Genomic DNA, 21570 nt, shown 5'->3' on the forward strand with positions numbered 1-21570 from the left:
TTAAAAAAATTAAGCAAGTATGAAAAGTAGAAAAATAATTAGGATATTTGTCAGTACGTCCTCCTCTGATGACGGTTTGATTCCAAATAATAGTTTGTCTTTCTCCAACTGATGGAGAAAAGGGTACAGGGTTGGTATGAATTCCATATCGAATATATATCGATATTGGACAGTCTTACCCCTAGGAATAGTCCTCTTCCACTCCACCTGAAAAAAAGAAATGTTAATAAAATTTGAAAAAACGAGTATTTATCCTGAAATATGGAAGGTTTTTCAAAAAAAATATTTCCATATTTCATTTTATAATTTGGAATTTCAAGAACTGGCAAAAATGGTATTTAATACGAAGATTCTACCAAAAACATACGATTATAAAAAAAAGGGAAAATGGTATTTGATTCTAATTATTAATTGAGATGCATCTATCTCTCGAGAGAGTGAACGTTAATTCAATTAAGATGTGCCTTTATTAGTTGAACTGGACATGTGGGAAGATAGAATCTCCGTGGAAAATGAAGTTGAGGTGATTCCCTTTATTTTAAAAGGAATTAAGAAACCTGAAAATGATACCCTACCTAATACCGAAAACTATAATGACTATCTAATTCAAAAAGCTAAAGAGCCTACATATAACGCCAATCTAAACCTAATGAAAAACAGAAAATACGCGCAAAATAGAAATAGACGATACGGAGGATCTGAAAAACATTAAAAACAAAACAAGAAATGATTTTAACCGAAGAATGGCCAACTGTAACCTACTGATAGGTTTTTGGTCATTCTTTAGTTAATAAAAAAAATTCCACGGTTTTACCCGTGGGACTCACTCATTCAGCGAATTCCCAGCCATAATTCATACATATTCTGCAATAATACCGAAGATGGGAATGGTGATGTTGATGGCGATGGAGATGAGGACGCTGACGTTATGCACTCGCAAAAAAATGATTTTTAAACGGCACTGCGCGAATTCTTTTTAACGTACACTACCGGGACAACCGCACTACGCGACGAGCACTTCACGACTGACACTACGAGACTCGGATTATTCAAAAGGCACTACGCGACGCGATTTCTTTTTAACGTACACTACCGGGACAACCGCACTACGCGACGAACAGTTCACGACTGACACTACAGACTCGGATTTTTAAAGTAGCAGTGCGCTACGCGATTTCTTTTTAACGTAAACTACGCAGGAGACCGCACTACGCGACGAGCAGTTCACGACTGTCACTACAGATTCTGATTTTTAAATCAGCAGTGCGCTACGCGATTTCTTTTAAACGTACACTACGCGGGAGGACCGCACTACGCGACGAGCAGCTCACGACTGACACTACAGACTCGGATTCTTAAATTAGCAGTGCGCTACGCGATTTCTTTTTAACGAACACTACGCGAGAGAACCGCACTACGCGACGAGTACTTCACAACTGACACTTCGAGACTTGGATTTTTAAAATAGCAGTGCGCTACGCGATTTCTTTTTAACGTACACTCGGGACAACCGCACTACGCGACGAGCAGTTCACGACTGACACTACAGACTCGGATTTTTAAAGTAGCAGTGCGCTACGCGATTTCTTTTAAACGTACACTACGCGGTAGAACCACACTACGCGACGAGCAGTTCACGACTGTCACTACAGATTCTGATTTTTAAAGTAGCAGTGCGCTACGCGATTTCTTTTTAACGTACACTACGCAGGAGAACCGCACTACGCGACGAGCACTTCACAACTGACACTTTGAGACACAAATTATTCAAAAGGCACTACGCGACGCGATTTCTTTTTAACGTACACTACCGGGACAATCGCACTACGCGACGAGCAGTTCACGACTGACACTACAGACTCGGATTTTTAAAGCAGCTATGCGCTAAGCGATTTCTTTTTTACGAACACTACGCGAGAGAACCGCACTACGCGACGAGCACTTCACAACTGACACTTCGAGACTTGGATTTTTAAAATAGCAGTGCGCTACGCGATTTCTTTTTAACGTACACTCGGGACAACCGCACTACGCGACGAGCACTTCACGACTGACACTACGAGACTCGGATTATTCAAAAGGCACTACGCGACGCGATTTCTTTTTAACGTACACTACCGGGACAACCGCACTACGCGACGAGCAGTTCACGACTGACACTACAGACTCGGATTTTTAAAGTAGCAGTGCGCTACGCGATTTCTTTTAAACGTACACTACGCGGGAGAACTGCACTACGCGACGAGCAGTTCACGACTGTCACTAAAGATTCTGATTTTTAAATCAGCAGTGCGCAACGCGATTTTTTTTAACGTATACTACACGGGACAACCGCACTCCGCGACGAACACTTATTGAGTGACACTACGAAACTAGGATTTTACAAACGGTATGCGCGACGCGAATTTTATTTCAACGTATACTACGCGGGACAACCGCATCCCGCGACGAACAATTTTCGACTGACACTTCGAAACTCGGATTTTTTAAACGGCACTGCGCGAAGAGAATTTTATTTTAACGTATACTACTCGGGACAAACCGCATTCCGCGACGAGCACTTATCGAGTGACACTACGAAACTAGGATTTTACAAACGGTATGCGCGACGCGAATTTTATTTCAACGTATACTACGCGGGACAACCGCACCCCGTGACGAACAATTTTCGACTGACACTTCGAAACTCGGATTTTTTAAACGGCACTGCGCTACGCGATTTCTTTTTAACGTACATTACCGGGACAACCGCACTACGCTACGAGCAGTTCACGACTGACACTACAGACTCGCATTTTTAAAGCAGCTATGCGCTACGCGATTTCTTTTTAACGTACACTACGCAGGAGAACCGCACTACGCGACGAGCACTTCACAACTGTCATTACAAATTCTGATTTTTAATTCAGAAGTGCGCTACGCGATTTCTTTTTAACGTACACTATGCAGGAGAACCGCCCTACGCGACAAGTAGTTCACGACTGACACTACAGACTCGGATTTTTAAAGTAGCAGTGCGCTACGCGATTTCATTTAACGTACACTACGCGGGAGAACCGCACTACGCGACGAGCAGTTCACGACTGTCACTACGAGACTCGGATTATTCAAAAGGCACTACGCGACGCGATTTCTTTTTAACGTACACTACCGGGAGAACCGCACTACGCGACGAGCAGTTCACGACTGTCACTACAGATTCTGATTTTTAAATCAGCAGTGCGGTACGCGATTTCTTTTAAACGTACACTACGCGGGAGAACCGCACTACGCAACGAGCACTTCACAACTGACACTAAAAGACTCGGATTTTTCAAACTGCACTGCGCGACGCGACTTGTCTTTAACGTGCACTAGACGGGACAACCGCACTACGCGACGAGCACTTCACGACTGACACTACGAGACTCGGATTATTCAAAAGGCACTACGCGACGCGATTTCTTTTTAACGTACACTACCGGGACAACCGCACTACGCGACGAGCAGTTCACGACTGACACTACAGACTCGGATTTTTAAAGTAGCAGTGCGCTACGCGATTTCTTTTAAACGTACACTACGCGGGAGAACCGCACTACGCGACGAGCAGTTCACGACTGTCACTACAGATTCTGATTTTTAAATCAGCAGTGCGCGACGCGATTTTTTTAAACGTATTCTACGCGGGACAACCGCACCCCGCGACGAACAATTTTCGACTCACACTTCAAAACTCGGATTTTTTTAACGGCACTGCGCGAAGCGAATTTTATTTTAACGTATACTACTCGGGACAACCGCATTCCGCGACGAGCACTTATCGAGTGACACTACGAAACTAGGATTTTACAAACGGTATGCGCGACGCGAATTTTATTTCAACGTATACTACGCGGGACAACCGCACCCCGCGACGAACAATTATCGACTGACACTACGAAACTCGGATTTTTCAAACAGCACTGCTCGGCGCGATTTTTATTTCAACGTATAATACGTGGGACAACCGCATTCCGCGACGAACACTTATCGACTGACACTTCGAAACTCGGATTTTTCAAACGGCACTGCGCGAGGAGAATTTTATTTCAACGTATACTACGCGGGACTACCGCACTGCGCGACGAACACTTATCGATTGACACTTCGAAACTCGGATTTTTCAAACGGCATTTCGTGACGCGAGTTTTATTTTAAGGTATACTACTCTGGAAAACCGCACTCCACGACGAGCACTTATCGACTGACACTACGAGACTCGGATTTTTCAAACGACACTCCTCGACGTGAAATTTTTAAACGCGCTCTCTCACTCTTTAGTGAAGTCGCTAACCGTAACAGAAATAAATTATTGCATGTAATTTTATAGAGTTAATTTTAATTTATTTAACTTTAATATAATTAAAGTAAAACTGGCAGGCTTTAACAGTCTTTGAGGCTTCTGTCTTTATTCGCTGCAGCACTCACACACATATACACAATAGACACGCTCCGCACTGACTGTAGTCACAAAGTTTCTATTTATTACGCGAATTACACACAGATAAAAGTTTTATTTTCATCACACACTGCATTCATTACTATATATTCTATTAAAATATCCCAACTGCATTACTTAAATTTCCCTCTTGACATAATTAAATATGCGGAAATTATATAGAAAAGTTAAGTTTAATTTTTAAACAATTTATTGTCACCAATGCCGAATACTTATAATTGCACAACACTATTAAAAAATTTTAACCAGAATTTTAAATTTATTTAGAAATTAATAATAATTAATAAAATCTTAAATAAATTTAAATTGTTTGTATAAAAATAATAAAAGCTAATTAAATTTATTTAAATTTTATAAAACGCGGCATACTTTTATTAATATTATAAAATAAATAGCTCATATGTGATGAAAATAAAACATTAAATTATTTTTAATCGCGACTAATTTAAATTAAATGTCAGTACTCAGTGGTTACGAAAAACCACAACGCCGGATCCACTGACGACCGGTACGCGGATAATTGATAACTGAGTTGATGTACCCGCTACGCGAGAGGGCTATGCGGAACAGGTATCGCTTATTGTGGGCGGGTTAATTAGCAATCGCACATGATTGGTTGCAATTTGAGATATTCCGCAAATCAGTTGCGACTGCTATCGGTATGAGTAGGATCTCTTTCACCAACTTTTAAAATGATTATTTTGCCAAGTACGGATTGACCATTTTTTTGAAAATACTTATGCTAATACATTGCAATGTTAACAATTTTATATCATATGGCAAATTTAGCGTTTTAAAAGCCAGTGAAAAAGAATCTTAACGAGTAGTACCTGTCCCGGATGGTATTTTTTTGAAGCGCGAGATTCAGTTTATCTATCAAATTTCCGCGTATGAGTTATCAGTAAATCGCGCTGTTTCTTTTTATAATCACTGACATTTATTTCGCATTAGTCGCGATTAAAAATAATGTAGTGTTTTATTTTCATCAAATACGTGCTATTTTATTATTATGTTAATAAAATTTTACCGCTCTTTAATAAATCTATGTAAATTTAATTAAAATAAATTATTTTGTTACAGTTTCATTAATTTTAAGTAAATTTTCATTCATTATTATTGATTTTATATAATACAATAATTTAATGGAATACTGTATGTGATGAAAATAAAAGCTTTCATTTGTAAAAGAAGTGTAATAATTAGAAAACTCGTAAAAATTGTCAGTGTGCAGCACACGCGTGTGCTGTTTAGTGCTTACACGATTAAAAGTAGAAGACTCAAGGACTCTCTTAACCCATAATTCTCATTATTTTATTTTGAAGTTAAATGAACTATAAAATGAACTTACCACAGTTTAATAAAATAATATTTGTTATACATTAGACGGTCTTATTCTAAAATGAATGCGCGTTTAAAAATTCCACGCCGTGTAGTGACATTTAAAAAATTCGTGTCGCGTAGTGCCGTTTAAAAATAATTCTTTTGTAAGTGAATATCGTCATTATATATGCTGTTTTGCAATTAATTTACAATAAAAAATGTAGTTAATAAATATTTTAAAACATCTGCATGTTATAATAAATGATGTTCTGTTAAACAAATGTCTGCATTTATACTATTTATAGTTCCCGCTTACATCTGACGTGTATAACGAAATTTACCGAGCTCAGACGAAGTTTTTTATAAGTTTTTTTAATAGTGTATAGACACTGTGGAAAATTGATCGCCATCTTTGAAATTCGTAGAAAAAGTACGAAGTGAAGTTAACTGAAAGGTCGCCGAATCAATTTCCTATGGTGTATGTAGTGCACAGTGGGAAATCAGTGGAAAATTGAATCGTGTGTGGTTCAGCTAGCTTCGCTCTGTAATTTAACATGGAAAATGATTACTATACACTATAGCTGAAAGCACATACGATTCAATTTATAGTTGTAGTATATACATACGAACGAAGCAAGCGAGTGAGTTAAGCCTACGGCACACTATGCTGGATTTCGTGTTAGAATGCTTGCTAGAATTGTGAAGACCAATGATGATTCAGTTGTGAATTAAATATAATAATCTCTTTGGTCCTCACAAATCTAGCAAGCATTCTAGCACGAAATTCAGCATAGTGTGCCGTAGGCTTTAGGTGCGCGAAGTAAAAGCGCTGGTCTTTTTAATGCGATTCCTAAAAGCATCGAAAAATTATGGGAAAGCCATACCTGGCGATTACTGTACATATATATGTACTACTACAATTTACAGACGGAGCTTGAGATTTGGCAACTCTGCTTGAGAATCTTGTGAAGTGCCGAAAGAATTAAAAGTCTGTGAAAACAAGCCCTATGTAGTATACCTAGGATGCATTCCAAATTACGCATAAAGCGCATAAGAATGTCCAGTTTATGTCACATTTGGCTGCTTTCCTGTTAGCTTGAAAATCGACATAGTCATCAGACATAAATCGGACACAAATGGTACATTGCATGTCACCCAAAATGTACATTTGTATCCGATTGTGTCTGACTGTGTCGATTTTCAATCTAACTGGAAAGCAGCCTTATTATAGAATTTAAGTGCTTACTGCGCGCATATGCGTGACTCGGAACGCACCCCTAGACCTAGTAAAAATTACAGTTCATGTCACGGGATCTATACTACTGTTACCTGGGTGGTTGTAAGCCAATTTTTGTGGCGTTAGGTCTTGAAAATGTAGGCAATTTAGGGTTCTTTCTAATTACTCTTAAAAATCTACAGAACTGGACACAAAAGTACAGTTTATATGACATGCAATGCAATGTGCCATTTGTGATTGATTGTGTCGATTTTTAGGCTAATTAGAATGTTCCTAAAAACAAACTTTTAAATACTACCTTTGGCCAAAACCGAATATGAAGTTTATGTGATAAAACGAACAAAATAATAGCGTCGAAAATAGACAACTTAACGAATGCTGTAAATTTTTTAACAAAAATTGCACTATAGAAAGTGTTGGAAGGAAGGGATAGGAACGGGAAGGGAGCGAGTGAGCATGGACAGAAAGAGAAAGAGAAAAAGAGAGAAAGAGACAAACAGATTAGCAGATTAGAGTGGGTTAGAGAGAGAAAGAGAGAGAGAGAGAAGACAGAAGTTAGTAGCAGTTAGTAGTAAGTAGGTGAGATGGTGAGAGGAAGGAGAAGAGGCGCAAGAACACACCAGCACTCAGCAGTAGCAAATAAAATTGGGTACTCTATTCAGAGTGGAAATTGGAATAGCAATAGAGTATGTATTAGAGAAGAAAGAAAGAAGATCGAGCTGCGAAGGGTAAATAGTAAAAGGAGTATAGCAAAACAGTGGAAAGTATGAACAATGCTTCAGAACAATTGACTTTGAGTTTGGGTATTTGAAATTTTACTGATTGGCTGATTGCGATAATATCAGGTGTCCACTGTCCCGACGTCCAGTTCCAGTCCAGACTCTAGCCAGGTTGGGGAAGATGTGTTGTCGTGGTTTTGCTCGACGTGGAAATTTTAAGCGAGAGGAGATCGAACTGATATAGTTAAATATTAAGAAGGAAAGTAATAAAAATAGAAGAAGAGGAGAAAACCAAAAGATTGGACTTCGAGTGATATGGAAAGATGGTGAGGAAGAACTTTGGCCACTGGCATGGGTTCGCAAACGTTGGAGATCTTGAGACAGGGCGTCTGGGCGAGCCTGACAGGAGGCTGGTTTTACGACCCTCACCTCGATGTTTTCTCAAACACCTTCCACCTTTACATCTGGCTATTTTTACTATGCCTGCCCTTTACCATATACCTTGTGAGTAGTTTGCATATTGTTTTAATAAAAAAACTCTTATTTTCAAAGTTCCTAATTTTTTAGGTTGTTTTACTTATAAACAATTGTTTTATTGTTATTTGATGCTAAGAATAATTTGTTATCTTTACTTAAGCGATAATTATTTATATATCTCTCTTATTTTAGTATTGTCCACCAACACTGTATGTTTGGCTAGCTTATTGCTCGTCAATAGTCATTCTATTTGGAATGATAAAGTGTATCAACCATGCTCTTCATTGTGTTTACGACACAACAGAGTGTTTAGAAGAGTCAGGACAAAGTGTTAGCCAACAAAAGTCTGAAAGTGAGAAGAGAAGATCAGGGCATAGTAAACATAGGGAGCAGGCAACTCAAGACCAAACTGATCATGGCATAGAGCTGCAAGTATTAAGTGGTATGGGCCATTCCACGTAAAAATGCACAAATTTCAGGATATTTTGTGTTGGCATTAATTTTGTTTTAAATTTAATATATTAAAGAGAAAAAAGTTCCAAGCAAATGCATACACTTGAAGTACAAGAAGCCCCATATATTTTTGAAAGTAATGCAAATATAAAATAGTGGTGGAATAATTTTCTATTTTATTTTAAAAATTCCAGAAAATTGTAACTTTGAAAATAAAGGGAATAGGAAGTTTAAATCTATCTTAAATGAACAGCTAGAAGACATAGTTTCATATAAAAATATGTGTCATAAGATAGAGTTTTTAAATGTGCACCATAATTTTTATGATCTGAGTAAACAATTTAAAAGTTGTCTGAGTTCTTGGCTATAGTTAAGAGTTATTACACGTAGATTGTATTTAAAATATTCACTATGTGTTCAAGAACTGAACATAGTTTTAGAATGATGTACATAGGCCTTTAGTTTTAGAATGATATACATAGGCCTTTACAAAGAATTAATTTCTTTTTACTTTATTTTTCTAGTAAGAAAATAATTAAGGGCATTTCTTCATTTGTCCTCTTTTGATATATATTAAAATATTTAAATTTGTATGAAGATCATAACTGAAAATTAACTCAAGAGCAATGAAACTTTCTTCAAAACAAGTATTTCTAATGTGTTTTGACCTTTCACACAGATATTTGCCTGCAGTTTGTGAGAAGGCTCATGTCAGCTTAATGTTCAAAGCTATGCATATAAATGTACAGACTAGCAAAAAGGACTTTAAAGGAATGTTTTCAATTCTGTTGTATATTTAAAATTTTTACTTTACAAGTTAGGTATATTTATTATGAAACATTGCAAGTGGTTGTCATTTTAAGACTGGTATTAATTTTCTATCTCTTTTATTTTTAAAATAATGATTTTTCGAAGTTTTCAAAATATTTGATGAAAAATCGCCGTAGTGACATTTCCAAATAGCTGTATTACACTCGTTTGCTTGGAATTTTTTCCTTTACAGAACTATATTAAATTACAAGAAAATTTAAATGAAAGGAATACTCCGAAATCTGTGCGTTTTTACGTGGTGTTGCCCGTATGTTAGAAAAATTAAATTATTTAAACAGTTTATTAAATTAAAATTTTTATTAAGTTTCTTATAAAAGTAGATATCAATTCACTCTAATATTTTATAGGAAAAACAGATACTCCACCTGTGGAATGTTCATCGAGAAATTCGTATATAGAGCCCAACGTTCAAAATACAGATGCCGATAGTATAACATCTGAATATAACAGGGATAAACCTAGCTCAACCATTGATTTAAAAGTAGAGATACATAGAAAAAACAGTTCAGAAAGTTCAGAGGAAGCTCAGCAATTGAGTAAGCCAACTGTAACTAATATAAATGTACAGGAAGCAGATTTAGTTTCTGCGCAATATCATGAGCCCTGTCCTATGGATATTTTAATGAATAATATAAATGGTATTACTTTTACCTTTCATAATTGATTTTATTTTATAAATGGATAAATAACACTATCAATTATAATTTAGAATTTCGGAGGAAACGATATAAATTGCAAGAAGCACGAAAATTAGCACAACACCAATATGATGATTCAAGAATTCGACATTCAAAACAAACTCTTGGTAAGACTGGCTCAGAGAGTCAAATTAAGCAAACAAGTTCACTGGAATTAGAGCAGAATAGGGATGATTATCCTTATTGGAAATCAAATCAGAGTGTCCGAAGACTTAATTCGAATTCGATACCAATAGAAACTCATTTAATAAACGACCATCCTCAAAGTCTCGAAATAATCTCAAAAAAGGAGGATGAAGAAAAGAATAAAATCTCATCACATCCACAGTCATTAGAGGTAAGACGCAGCAAAATAGAAAAATATTTTAACTACAATTTTTATCAATAATTTATTTTCCACCTTCAGGTAATTGCAAAAAAACCACACCAGCAGCCACTTGTGCATCCTCAGAGTCTGGAGACCATTGGGGCTGTAAATAAAAGTGGAAGCGCAACGGATGACAATAATTTGCCCTTACATCCGCAAAGTCTGGAGACAATAGACACGAAAAAGGTGTGCAGTTATGATTGTCTTTGAAAAGTGTGTAAGAAAAGCTTTTTTTTTAGGTTTTACCGCAAAATACGTTGAAAAGGAGTCAACTGCAGCTACTACCATATCTTTGCTACGGTTGTGAGATTGTTCATCCAATAGCCGAGCAAAGCGATGAACAATTCAACGAGAGCTCGGCAGGTTTCAGTCGCGATTCTTACAGTCCGTTGCTCGCTAGAATAGCAGCTGTTGAGGGAAAAACCAATTCTGGCAGAGAACTGAGATTCAGCGCCGGAAGATGCGAAGATAGATTTTCCAGGTAAAGGAAGATAAGAATTCTTCATAAAAACAACAGATATGCATATTGTCATATTTATTTTTTGTTATTGAATTTTCATACTATTCATTAATTGGTATCTAGTTTCAACGGTGATCCTGGTACAGACAATGACTCAGCAAATTCCAGAGACGCTTTGCTGGAAGAGCCAAGGTTAAACTCGAAGAGGAGATGTAGCAATGCAAGCGAATCCAGTGACGAATTCTCCGATGGAGAGTGCAGAAAAGAGAAGCGTCAACGGGAAAGATCGAAGAATCAACTGGACGATCCCTTGAGTACTGGAAGTATCGTTGGAATCGATTGGCTTTTCGAGAATGGAGAATGTTGTGGTGAATATAATGCTACAGCATTAGGCATAGAGAAAAGATCTATGCTGCTACCTCAAGAAGTGGAGATTAAACGTCACCAGGGAGCCATTCCTAAGAGCCGTCCAAAACCTTCCTCGGATACCGATGATATTCAATCATCTGATCATAAAAGAGGTTTGGAATTGGAGCTACGTCTGAGAGAACCTCTATCTAAATTGAGGCTCAAGGATGAACTGAAACTACGTCACAATGAGCTAAAACTCCTAAAGGACGAAAAACGTCAGGATTCGGAGCGAAAGCTTAAAAAACGAGATAGAGAAAGAAAATTTGAGTCGACCAGTCGATCGAATAATGAATTGAGCACTTTGTTACCAAATCCTCCACCCCCATTATTGGCTGCGCTATTGAATTCCGATAGAAACATTCCTGGACATCCAAATGCAATAGCTGATCTGGGAGTGAGCTGTACAAAAATTAGGAATCCCCATAGGACACATAGTTACATTAAAAGGTCTATGAATGCTTATGATTACAGCAGGTATCCCCATCCACCGCGTATCACCAGACAAGATGAGCATCTCGTACAACTAATTACTTTAATGGAGTCTATACCGAATGGTGAATGTCACGTAGCAGCCAATTCTAATCAAGAAAACTTTGAAGGTCTTCGGCTCCGCGATGAGAAAGGGCGAAGACTCGGTTACATTGGTATTTATGAAGAGGAGTCCAATGCCTCAACTGGAAATCAAATAGCTAATGGAGAACTCACTGATTCGCTCAGCAGTAGCACTAGCAGCTTATCGTTGAAATCGACAGGCCTTACAGTGATAATTGACACTCCGCCAGGAGTGGCCAGCCCGACCAGTAGTCAAGCAAAGAACCCACTGCCAGCTTCCGGGTCTTCCAATCCGGAAAATCTTAATCAAACTACCACGGAAAACCTTATGCGTGATCCTATGTTCAGAATAGAAATTATGCCGGAACGAAATCGAGTGCAAAATATTATGGGCCCGTTCAATCTCAACCCCTATTCAACGGATAACAACAATCAGATTCCAGTCCTGGCACTTCCAGCAAGACAAGAAGCTGATATCAATGCTAGTCTATCCTGGAACAGGTTTATAGATGGGTTAAATGGTTCACAAACGAAATCCAAGCACACCAGACATTATTACAATTGGAAAATTGGAAGATTGCCTCATGTTAAAGTGAGATTCGATCGTTTGTCGTTGCTGGCACTTCTGGACAGGAACTTGACTGCCTTTGAGACTATTGTTTCAACTTTCTTGGCAGTCGCAGTTGCTGGTTTAGGTTTGTTGTTGCTACAAAAAGGATTTTATCGTGATATCTTTGCTTTTATATTCTGCTTCGTCACTGCTGGCTGCCAATATTCTTTACTAAAATCTGTTCAGCCAGATGCAGCCTCACCCACTCATGGATTCAATCGCATCATCGTCTTCTCGAGGCCGGTCTACTATATTATATGCTCAGGTTCTATTCTGATCATTAATGAATCTTTAAAGAACCTTAAGAGTTCAGAATTTAGAGTTTACGGCGTTAGAGTTGCGGATTATGATGTTATTCTTCAAATTAGGAACGTTTTACTAATATTTTTGCTTTGCTTCCCGATCGTATTTTCTTTGGGACTTTTTCCACAAATCAACACTTTTCTGATGTACTTGTGCGAACATCTAGACATTCATCTGTTTGGTGGAAATGCTACGACTAGCTTGGTTTCTTCTATTTACTGTCTCTTCAGAAGCATCATCACCGTTGTTATTTTATATGGATTCGCTTATGGTGCGTTAACGGAACCAAAGTCATCTCAGCACATTTTGTTCTCCATCTTTGCCGGGATGCTGGTAGCAATTTCTTATCATTTAAGTAGATCATCGTCTGATCCCAGCGTGATTTGGGACATTGTCAAAACCAACTTATGGCCTCCAGAAATTTATACGGATGAGAGGGAGGCGAAGATTATAGAAAATACGTCTAGAAAAGAAAGTGCAACGAAGAATTACAAGGAGACCAAGATAAGGACTTCAGGCAAGAAAAAGGATGTGAAGATTAAAGTCGGAGAACAAATGTCCGATTCGGAATTGGTGGATCCTCTACCAGAAAAACTAAGATCGACAGTGAATGCAAGATTGAAAAATGATCTGATAGTTTGTGCCGTGATAGGCTCTTTGTCCTTTGGGCTTCACTCGTCGACGGTTTTCACAGCACTCCAACCAGAATTAAATCCGGTTTTATGGGGAATCGCTAGCTGTCTGGGGTTTCTACTTCATTATATCGTTCCACAACTGAGAAAGGAACTCCCTTGGCTATGCCTATCCAAGCCGGTGCTAAGGAGCTACGAACATGCTATATTTGAAGTTCGAGAACCAGTTAAAATTATGTGGTTTGAGAGAGTTTATGTTTGTCTTTGCTTCCTGGAGAGAAACATTTTGTACCCAGTGGTTTTCCTTGGAGCACTGACGGAATGCTCGTCGAAGATCGTGACCAAATTTGGAGAGAGTATAGGTGCCTTAATTATCGTCGTGTGCGGATTGAAGTCTTTAAGGTCAGCCTATTCGGATCCGTCCACGAGGTACCTAGTTCTCGTGTTTTCCGTTCTCTTTTTTAAGTTGGATTTTCGGGAGTCAAGTGAGACTTTCCTCGTGGATTATTTTGTGGCTGGGATAGCTTTCGCCAAGATTTACGAGCTACTTCTGAAGATACGCTTTATAGTGACTTATATAGCGCCTTGGCAGATCACCTGGGGTAGCGCCTTCCACGCTTTTGCCCAGCCTTTTTCAGTTCCCCATTCGGCAATGCTCTTCTTGCAAGCTGTCATCTCTGCGATTCTTTCTACGCCTCTTAATCCATTACTGGGAAGCGCCATTTTCGTCTCGTCCTACGTCCGTCCTGTGAAATTCTGGGAGAGGGACTACAAAACCAGGAGAGTTGACCACTCAAACACGAGAATGTCTTCCCATCTCGACAGGAATTTAGGTGCCGATGACAATAATCTCAATTCTATTTTCTACGAGCAGCTTACGAGATCTCTTCAGCACAGCCTCTATGGAGATCTTGCTCTTGGTCGTTGGGGAAATGTCGAGCAAGGCGATTGCTTCCTTCTTGCTTCAGATTACTTGAATTGCCTCGTCCACGTTATTCAATTGGGAAATGGTTTGGTCACTTTTCAACTGCGTGGACTAGAATTCAGAGGAACCTACTGCCAGCAACGAGAAGTAAGCCTCGTTTCAACTGGTCTTTCTGTTTCTTGGTGTAGTTTTATTTTAAAGCTACGTCTTTGGCTTCATGAAAAAATATTTTATTTCCAGGTAGAAGCTATTTCAGAGGGTATTGAGGACAATGACAATTGTTGTTGCTGTGAAATGAGTCATTCTTCAAACATTCTTAGTGTGAATGCTGCGTTCAGTCAGCGCTGGCTAGCCTGGGAAGTAGCCAATGCTAAATACGTTTTGGAAGGATATTCTATATCCGACAACTCTGCCGTCTCCATGCTACAAGTCTTCGAATTCCGTAGAGTACTCGTCACCTACTACGTCAAAAGTATTGTGTTTTATGCTGTCAAATCACCGAAACTTAAGCAATGGCTTAAAGATGTTGAAATTAAAGCTGCCCTGAAACACACATTAGACAAAAATTTTGTTGATCTTGATCCTGTTTTCAATATAAACATCGATGAAGATTACGATTTTCGAGCCAGTGGCGTTACTAGAAATAGTTTCTGCAATGTTTACTTTGATTGGATTCAATTTTGCGCAGCTAAACAGGATAAGGTAGTGCAAAGATCTGTTTATTAAGAATTTCAAATTAATGTAACGAATACCTGAACCATCCAAATATCTAAACTATGACATTGAAATTATTTCAGACTTTAGAAAGGACACGTGATTCATACCTAGTTTCATTATGTCTAGCGCTTAGTCTTCTAGGTAGGCGAGTTTTGGGAACTGCTTCCCACAATACTTCCTCCAATGTCGAATTTTTTCTATATGGCCTGCACGCATTATTCAAAGGTTAGGATTTGCTTAAATTGGTTTGGTTTGTGTACTTAATATTCATTAATTAATTACATTTATTCATAATCAGGGGATTTTCGTATAACCTCGGCACGGGATGAGTGGGTATTACACGACGTGGATCTACTGCGAAGCGTTGTTGCTAAGGGGGTAAGAATGGCATTGAAATTACATCAGGACCATTTTATGAGCCCCGAACAGTATATAGAGCCACCGGCTCTCTACGAAGCTATAGATAGCCATGATAAGAATCTTGTTATAAGTCATGAAGCTGATCCATTATGGCGAAATGCTGTTCTAAGTGGTGCACCTAGTCTTTTGGCTATAAGGTAAGATTTATTCAATTTTTACTGTCAGAGAGTATTATTCTTAAATTTTACATCAATCACAGCTTTTTGATAATCTTCGTAGGCATGTCCTTGACGATGGCATAGACGAATACAAGGTAATAATGCTGAATAAGCGTTACTTAAACTTTCGAGTCATTAAAATGAATCGTGAGTGCGTTCGTGGTTTGTGGGCGGGACAGCAACAAGAATTAGTTTATTTGAGAAACCGGAATCCTGAGCGTGGATCTATACAGAATGCAAAACAAGCACTGAGAAACATAATTAACAGTTCCTGCGATCAGCCGATAGGTTACCCAATTTATGTCTCTCCGTTAACGACCAGCTACGCGGAGACCAACGAGCAATTGTGCTCTATAATTGGAGGCCCATTGAGTCTTAGTACTATAAAAATGACCATATTAACATTGTGGAGAAGGTAAATTTAAGGTTTTACATAGCAGAATGGTTATTATAAATTTCATTCAATGTAAACAATTTAATAATAGGGCAAGAAGAAGATGCGGCCAAGGCTGTTCCTCCGGTGGTACCGGATCTCAGGATGACGGTGGATTTGGGAATGATCAAGTTTATTCAATGACTACATATAATATACATACTGGTATTTAATTTAGACAATTTTAAATTTAGGGTGTCCGAGTTCACAGTTAGTAACTAAAATGATTTATATATAAAAGAATCTTTCAGTAGATATTATTCTTCAGGTTATACACAATCAGGACACAATACATCTGGATCACAATCAATGGATTCAGGGTGCCAAATTGGTGGTTCAACAGGCCGGGGATCCTTAGGTCGTGGAAATACAGGATCTATGAGTGGTAACAGAGGATCCCTAGCATCAGTTGGAAAACCCACTAGTTCTACTTTAGCTAGTCTTGCTGGGTTACTCAGTAACAGTGATATTAAAACAGAATCAAAAAATGAGACTAGTTTTTCGTCAAAGTTCGAAAAAGACGAAGTTCTTCAGAGAGTTCGAGTATGTAGGAGAACGAAAAAATATTACTTATCTAATTTTTCATTAAATTTGTGTAGAAACTTATATCTTATAGTATTTTGTTGTTTTTTCTCAGATCGTGGACCCTAATCAGGTGTACGATGCAATTAATTTAGGAAGGAGAATAGACGTAATTTGGCCAGATGAGAAGATGAGACAACAAGGAGGGCGCTCAGGCTGGCAGCATTGGATACCCGAACGAGGAATGGAAGGCTGTGTAGTTCATCGTTGGTCGCCCAATCATCGAGATCCAAATCGTAGGTCACACGTGGATAAAGTAATTTTACTTGTGAAGATCGACGATAAATACGTTCCAATCGCGGAACAAGGAGTTCGAGATCTTGGGGCTGAGGTTTAAAAATGATTGGTGGTTTACGTTAGTTATAGAATGATGATCAATCGAGGGTTTCTTAGGTAAAAAGAAAAAAAAAGAACTTTAAGTTGTTTTTTAAGTTCTCATAATAACGAGAGAGAGCTAATCTGAGTCTACTTATTCCACAATTATTATTAACATCGGTGCTGCAACGAAATCATCATTCCAAATATTAAAGTGATAATTAGGGGTTTACAATTCAGCGATTATACTTAAAAAGAAGAGAGGAAAAGTCATACAGCTGTCTTGTAATTACGAAAATGTTTCCTGCTTCATAATACATCATTAGGTATTCGAGAAAATCATCGAGCATATTTTTCAAAGTAAGAGCGTGGTGCAATCTTATATTAAATATTAAATACTTGCAAAACGTGTAAAGTTTACTGCTGTCTCGAAGAGAAATGCTTGCGTGTTTGTGTGAATAGAGACTTATAATTCTGTGCGAAGAAAGGAATACGACTAAAGAGGGACGAGTAATGTTCATTCTTTTGGTAAAAGGTTGAATCTCGTGCTGTATATTATATTAAACGTGAGTACGATACATTACGAGGTAAAAGGTACAGATATTGAATCACAATATAGCGTGTAATTTATAAAATCTTCGAGCTATATAGTACCGCTTACAATGAGCTTTGCTCGTTGCCAAAATATTGTTTATAATTTGTTCGATAAAAAACATCTTGTAAAATATTCTAACAATAATAACATGATTTTAGTACATTAATTAACAATATTAATTGGTGACGAGTAAAGCTTCGGGAAACTTGTACATATTATTGTTCGTGTTTTTCTACACTTTGTTACATTTTTTTTAACTATTTCGTATAATTAACGTGTAAATAGAAGATAAATAACTTTTATGCAAATGCGATGAGTCTAAGTTTTACTGTGTGTGAATCTTACCTGATTTCATGATTAGGTAATGAATAAAGTAATTTATTAATTCCAAGAATTTTTAAACAACCCGTTTTTAATTGAAAGAAAAATATCATTATAGTTTTAACTCTAAAGTAATATATTCAAACAATGGGATTTTTTTTTTTTGAAGAACAGTATGTTTTTTATTTTCAGCAGCATGACATTTCGTGAAAATTTTAAAATTCCTACAGGACATATCGATATGCATAAGCACAAAAAACCTTAAACAGAATTAACGGGATCCCTCAAGGGCCTCGATCGTAGCGATGCCCGTGCCAACCACAATATAATCTCGGTGCTGAAGTGAAAGATCAAGCAAGCAAGAACTCAGTTCTTCCGATCGCTATTTTTTACTGATCCCATGTATATTTTAGGATTATTTTTTCGGAAAATAAGTGTATCACGCATAGTACAGCGCTATTTCTTACCGGATCTTGTTGTTCTTAAACTTGTTGAATTCGTTAGGAATCCCTCCTTCTAGTAAAATGATCCGTTTTTACGATTTATCAATCGTTTTTATAATATAAAAGCAATTATATACATTTTTTTTCTAAATATCTGACAATTTTACTAGAAAGAGTAGTTCATGACGTGTCTAAAATGCTTAAGTTTGAACTCGGTTTTCAAATAACGTCGTATCGTTGACATGCGTTTTCGCTTTGTAATGCCGGTATTGGAAATCTTCATAATCTATAATTATTGAACATTTATGATTCGTGTTTGACTTCTCAAGGATGAGATTGTATTGGTTGAGCATCTAGATTATATATATATATATATATATTAATATTGCAAGAAAATTCGCGAGACCGTTTGGAAAGTGTCTCAATTGAATTGTATATATATATATATATATATATTAGGGAAATTCCTTTCTGCTCCTTTATTCATTGAAAATATAAAACATGTTCAGATCGTATATACTGGTTAATTAAGTAATAAGAAAAAATGGTTGCTTGCAAAAATTTTGCAATTATAGGCAGAATCATGATTTTGATCTTATAATTATAACAGAGTTCTGCTTGCATGAAGAACTTTTTGCAAGTAACCAGTGAGTCACAGCATTGCCTTATCATGGTGTCTTGGAAGCACCTGACTGATGAAGTAAACTTTAGCTAGTCTTTTAATTATTGTTACACACTTATGTATCGCTTGCTGCCGTTATGTAAGGTACGGGGTTAGGGAGAAACAAATAATTTATTTTGAAAGTCGTACAAGTCTATTTACGCCTAGAATTTTCGCTAGATTCTTAAAATATCCTATTCTATAAACATTTCAATACAAGTGATTTAAAAGAAAATATCTGACTTTTCTCTTGCATATTATATTATAATATAATAAATATTATTTGAAGAAATAGCAGTACGCGATAAAAGATTTTATAATTAATACATTATATTATAATATAGATACCGGGTGTGTAATTTAAAGTGTTCCAAAGAAACAGTGTCTAAAATTATCATCATTGTTAAACAATGGTTCATACAAGATTTGTTTAACTTTGAGGGAGATGTAATATTGTATTACTGATTTCGCCTCGGGAAGAATGCTGAAGGACATATAGATCATCTTGAATTTGTCATATGGAGCCCTCTATTTTTTTGTTGTTGCTTATTTTTGTAGTTCATCTCAACAGTTTTACAAAACATTATTGAAATTATCATTTCACTTTATCGTTTAATAGACATTTCGATTTGAAATTGGGAATTATTTGATGCAGCATGCGTACGCGCATAGCTGCTCATGTATAAGTTCAATCGAAGTATCTAATGAATGATAAGATGAAATGATAAATTCATTAGAGTTTTGAAAACTTCTTGACATAAGTTTCAACAATATGCGATATAAAAATATATGGTGTTCCATTAAAAAAAGATTAAAGATGAGCTCTATATATCTTTCAGTGTGCTTCCTAAAGTTAAACCAATAATTCCTACCATCTTGTCTCCCTTGAAATCAAACAAGTTTTATATAAAAATTATTTTAATAGTGATTGTAGTTTTGGTGTTATATCTTTTTACACTTTAAGTGATATACCTAATATAAAAGATGTTTTAGGTCATTAAGCATTAGTTCATTGGGACTTGTAGTATTTTCAACATAAATTTTTTTATTATATAGAGAATCCCTCTCTTTATTGTAATAAAGGCCTACACATGTCAGAACTTTATTAATATACATTCATAGTTTTTTTCAAAGTCTGGTCGTTTCCTTCTTTTAAGAAAAGTGTAGCATACTGATTGATATTTCATTTTAAATCAGCTTTTAGACAAATCGCCACCAACGACGATTTAGTATAAGTGCTGATTGCCTTGATTTATTGCTAAATGGAATACTTTAACTAAGCCAACAAAAAACACTTTAAAGTAAAGAGGAATTCAGCTTGATTTTTATTAAACAGTATTCAGTTCATACAAATTAACACCTTTGAGAACTTTTTCAATCAAACAGCAGTTATTACAAGAATTAATTCTGTAAAACTTATGTAAAATAATTATCAGCTTTGTATTATTTGAATTAAGCCAATTCAAAATTTATGATACAAGTTACGACTGTGCAGATAAATAATAAAAAAAGAACTCATGTTACCTTTTTACATACAAGACTATTCTTTTATTGGTAAACATTAAGTCCAACCTTAAATAATTCAGCTTTTGAGTAAAAATATTGCAACATAGAGCTATTAGTCTTTTTCTTAATACATAAAGGAGTTTAAGTTAGAATTACCTAGTGTAAAGTTATACAAAATAGTGTATAATCTTGTCAGCATTTACAAGCAGTAAGTACAACTAGAATAAAAGGATTTGTACAGTTGGAAAAAATAATAAGGCAGGAACTTGGCATCTTTGGCAATTTCCCTTTTTTTCTACTGTACTATTAAGCTATCATAATAAGTGATTACAAAATGTTGTTAAACCTATCCAAAAATTTGTTATGAGAAATTGGACGAATATATACTTCCATTGGTAGTAGAACTGATAGTAATTATTTATTTGTCTGAGAGTTTCAATAAAATTGAAAATTGATTGAAGCAACACTGGCTAGAAATGGAGTAACTAGACATTGAGGAGTATTATGCTATTGTACCATTATTGCTGGGGCTTTGAAAATTTGAGTCAGTCAGTTTTTGAATTAAATTTTCTATTGAGTCTGTATCCACTAGACCAATAAATTTATCTACTACCAATCCATTGGAGATAGCAATTACTGCTGGTACAGCTTTTACTTCAAAAGTATGAACTAAGTCTGGATTCGATTCTACATCTACAATTGCGAGATCTAACTTATCCATTGGTTCTATAAGCTCGATTAATTTTGGAGTTAAAATTTTGCATGGATCACACCATTCAGCATGAAAATTTACTATAACAGGTACACTTCCATTCATCACTTTGATGACAAACTCATTGTTGTTCATAATGTTAAACATTTTCTTGTTTGCATGGAATAGGGAAAAATGACGTACCAATGCTGGTATAACTTTTGATGCTTTGTGTAACATCTTGATGTGTCAA

General features: G+C 36.6%; 2 protein-coding genes across 3 annotated transcripts in view; both read left to right on the forward strand.

Moving 5' to 3' along the window:
* The window catches only part of Ip6k (Inositol hexakisphosphate kinase), a 334638-nt gene that overhangs the window by 42279 nt on the left and 270789 nt on the right, over window positions 1-21570 (forward strand). The window lies entirely within an intron of this gene.
* On the forward strand, window positions 7360-21119 carry pcx (pecanex). 2 transcript variants are annotated; one of them, XM_066745510.1, is made up of 16 exons: window positions 7360-7801; window positions 7883-8260; window positions 8426-8675; window positions 9865-10155; window positions 10227-10552; window positions 10622-10768; window positions 10822-11063; window positions 11166-12880; window positions 13085-14622; window positions 14716-15177; window positions 15273-15417; window positions 15491-15749; window positions 15832-16185; window positions 16256-16368; window positions 16472-16746; window positions 16841-21119. In XM_066745510.1, exons 2-16 carry the CDS (start codon window positions 8108-8110, stop codon window positions 17120-17122), a joined length of 6552 nt encoding a protein of 2183 aa, XP_066601607.1. In that variant the 5' UTR covers window positions 7360-7801; window positions 7883-8107; the 3' UTR covers window positions 17123-21119. The 2 variants fall into 2 exon arrangements, with proteins under 2 accessions (XP_066601607.1, XP_066601606.1); XM_066745509.1 differs by having other exon boundaries at window positions 11166-14622.

This window comes from Prorops nasuta, unplaced genomic scaffold (assembly GCF_024137725.1).
Source record: "Prorops nasuta isolate Cenicafe-Biocafe unplaced genomic scaffold, Cenicafe_Pnas_1.2 PNAS00062, whole genome shotgun sequence".
In the NCBI taxonomy this organism is placed as follows: domain Eukaryota; kingdom Metazoa; phylum Arthropoda; class Insecta; order Hymenoptera; family Bethylidae; genus Prorops; species Prorops nasuta.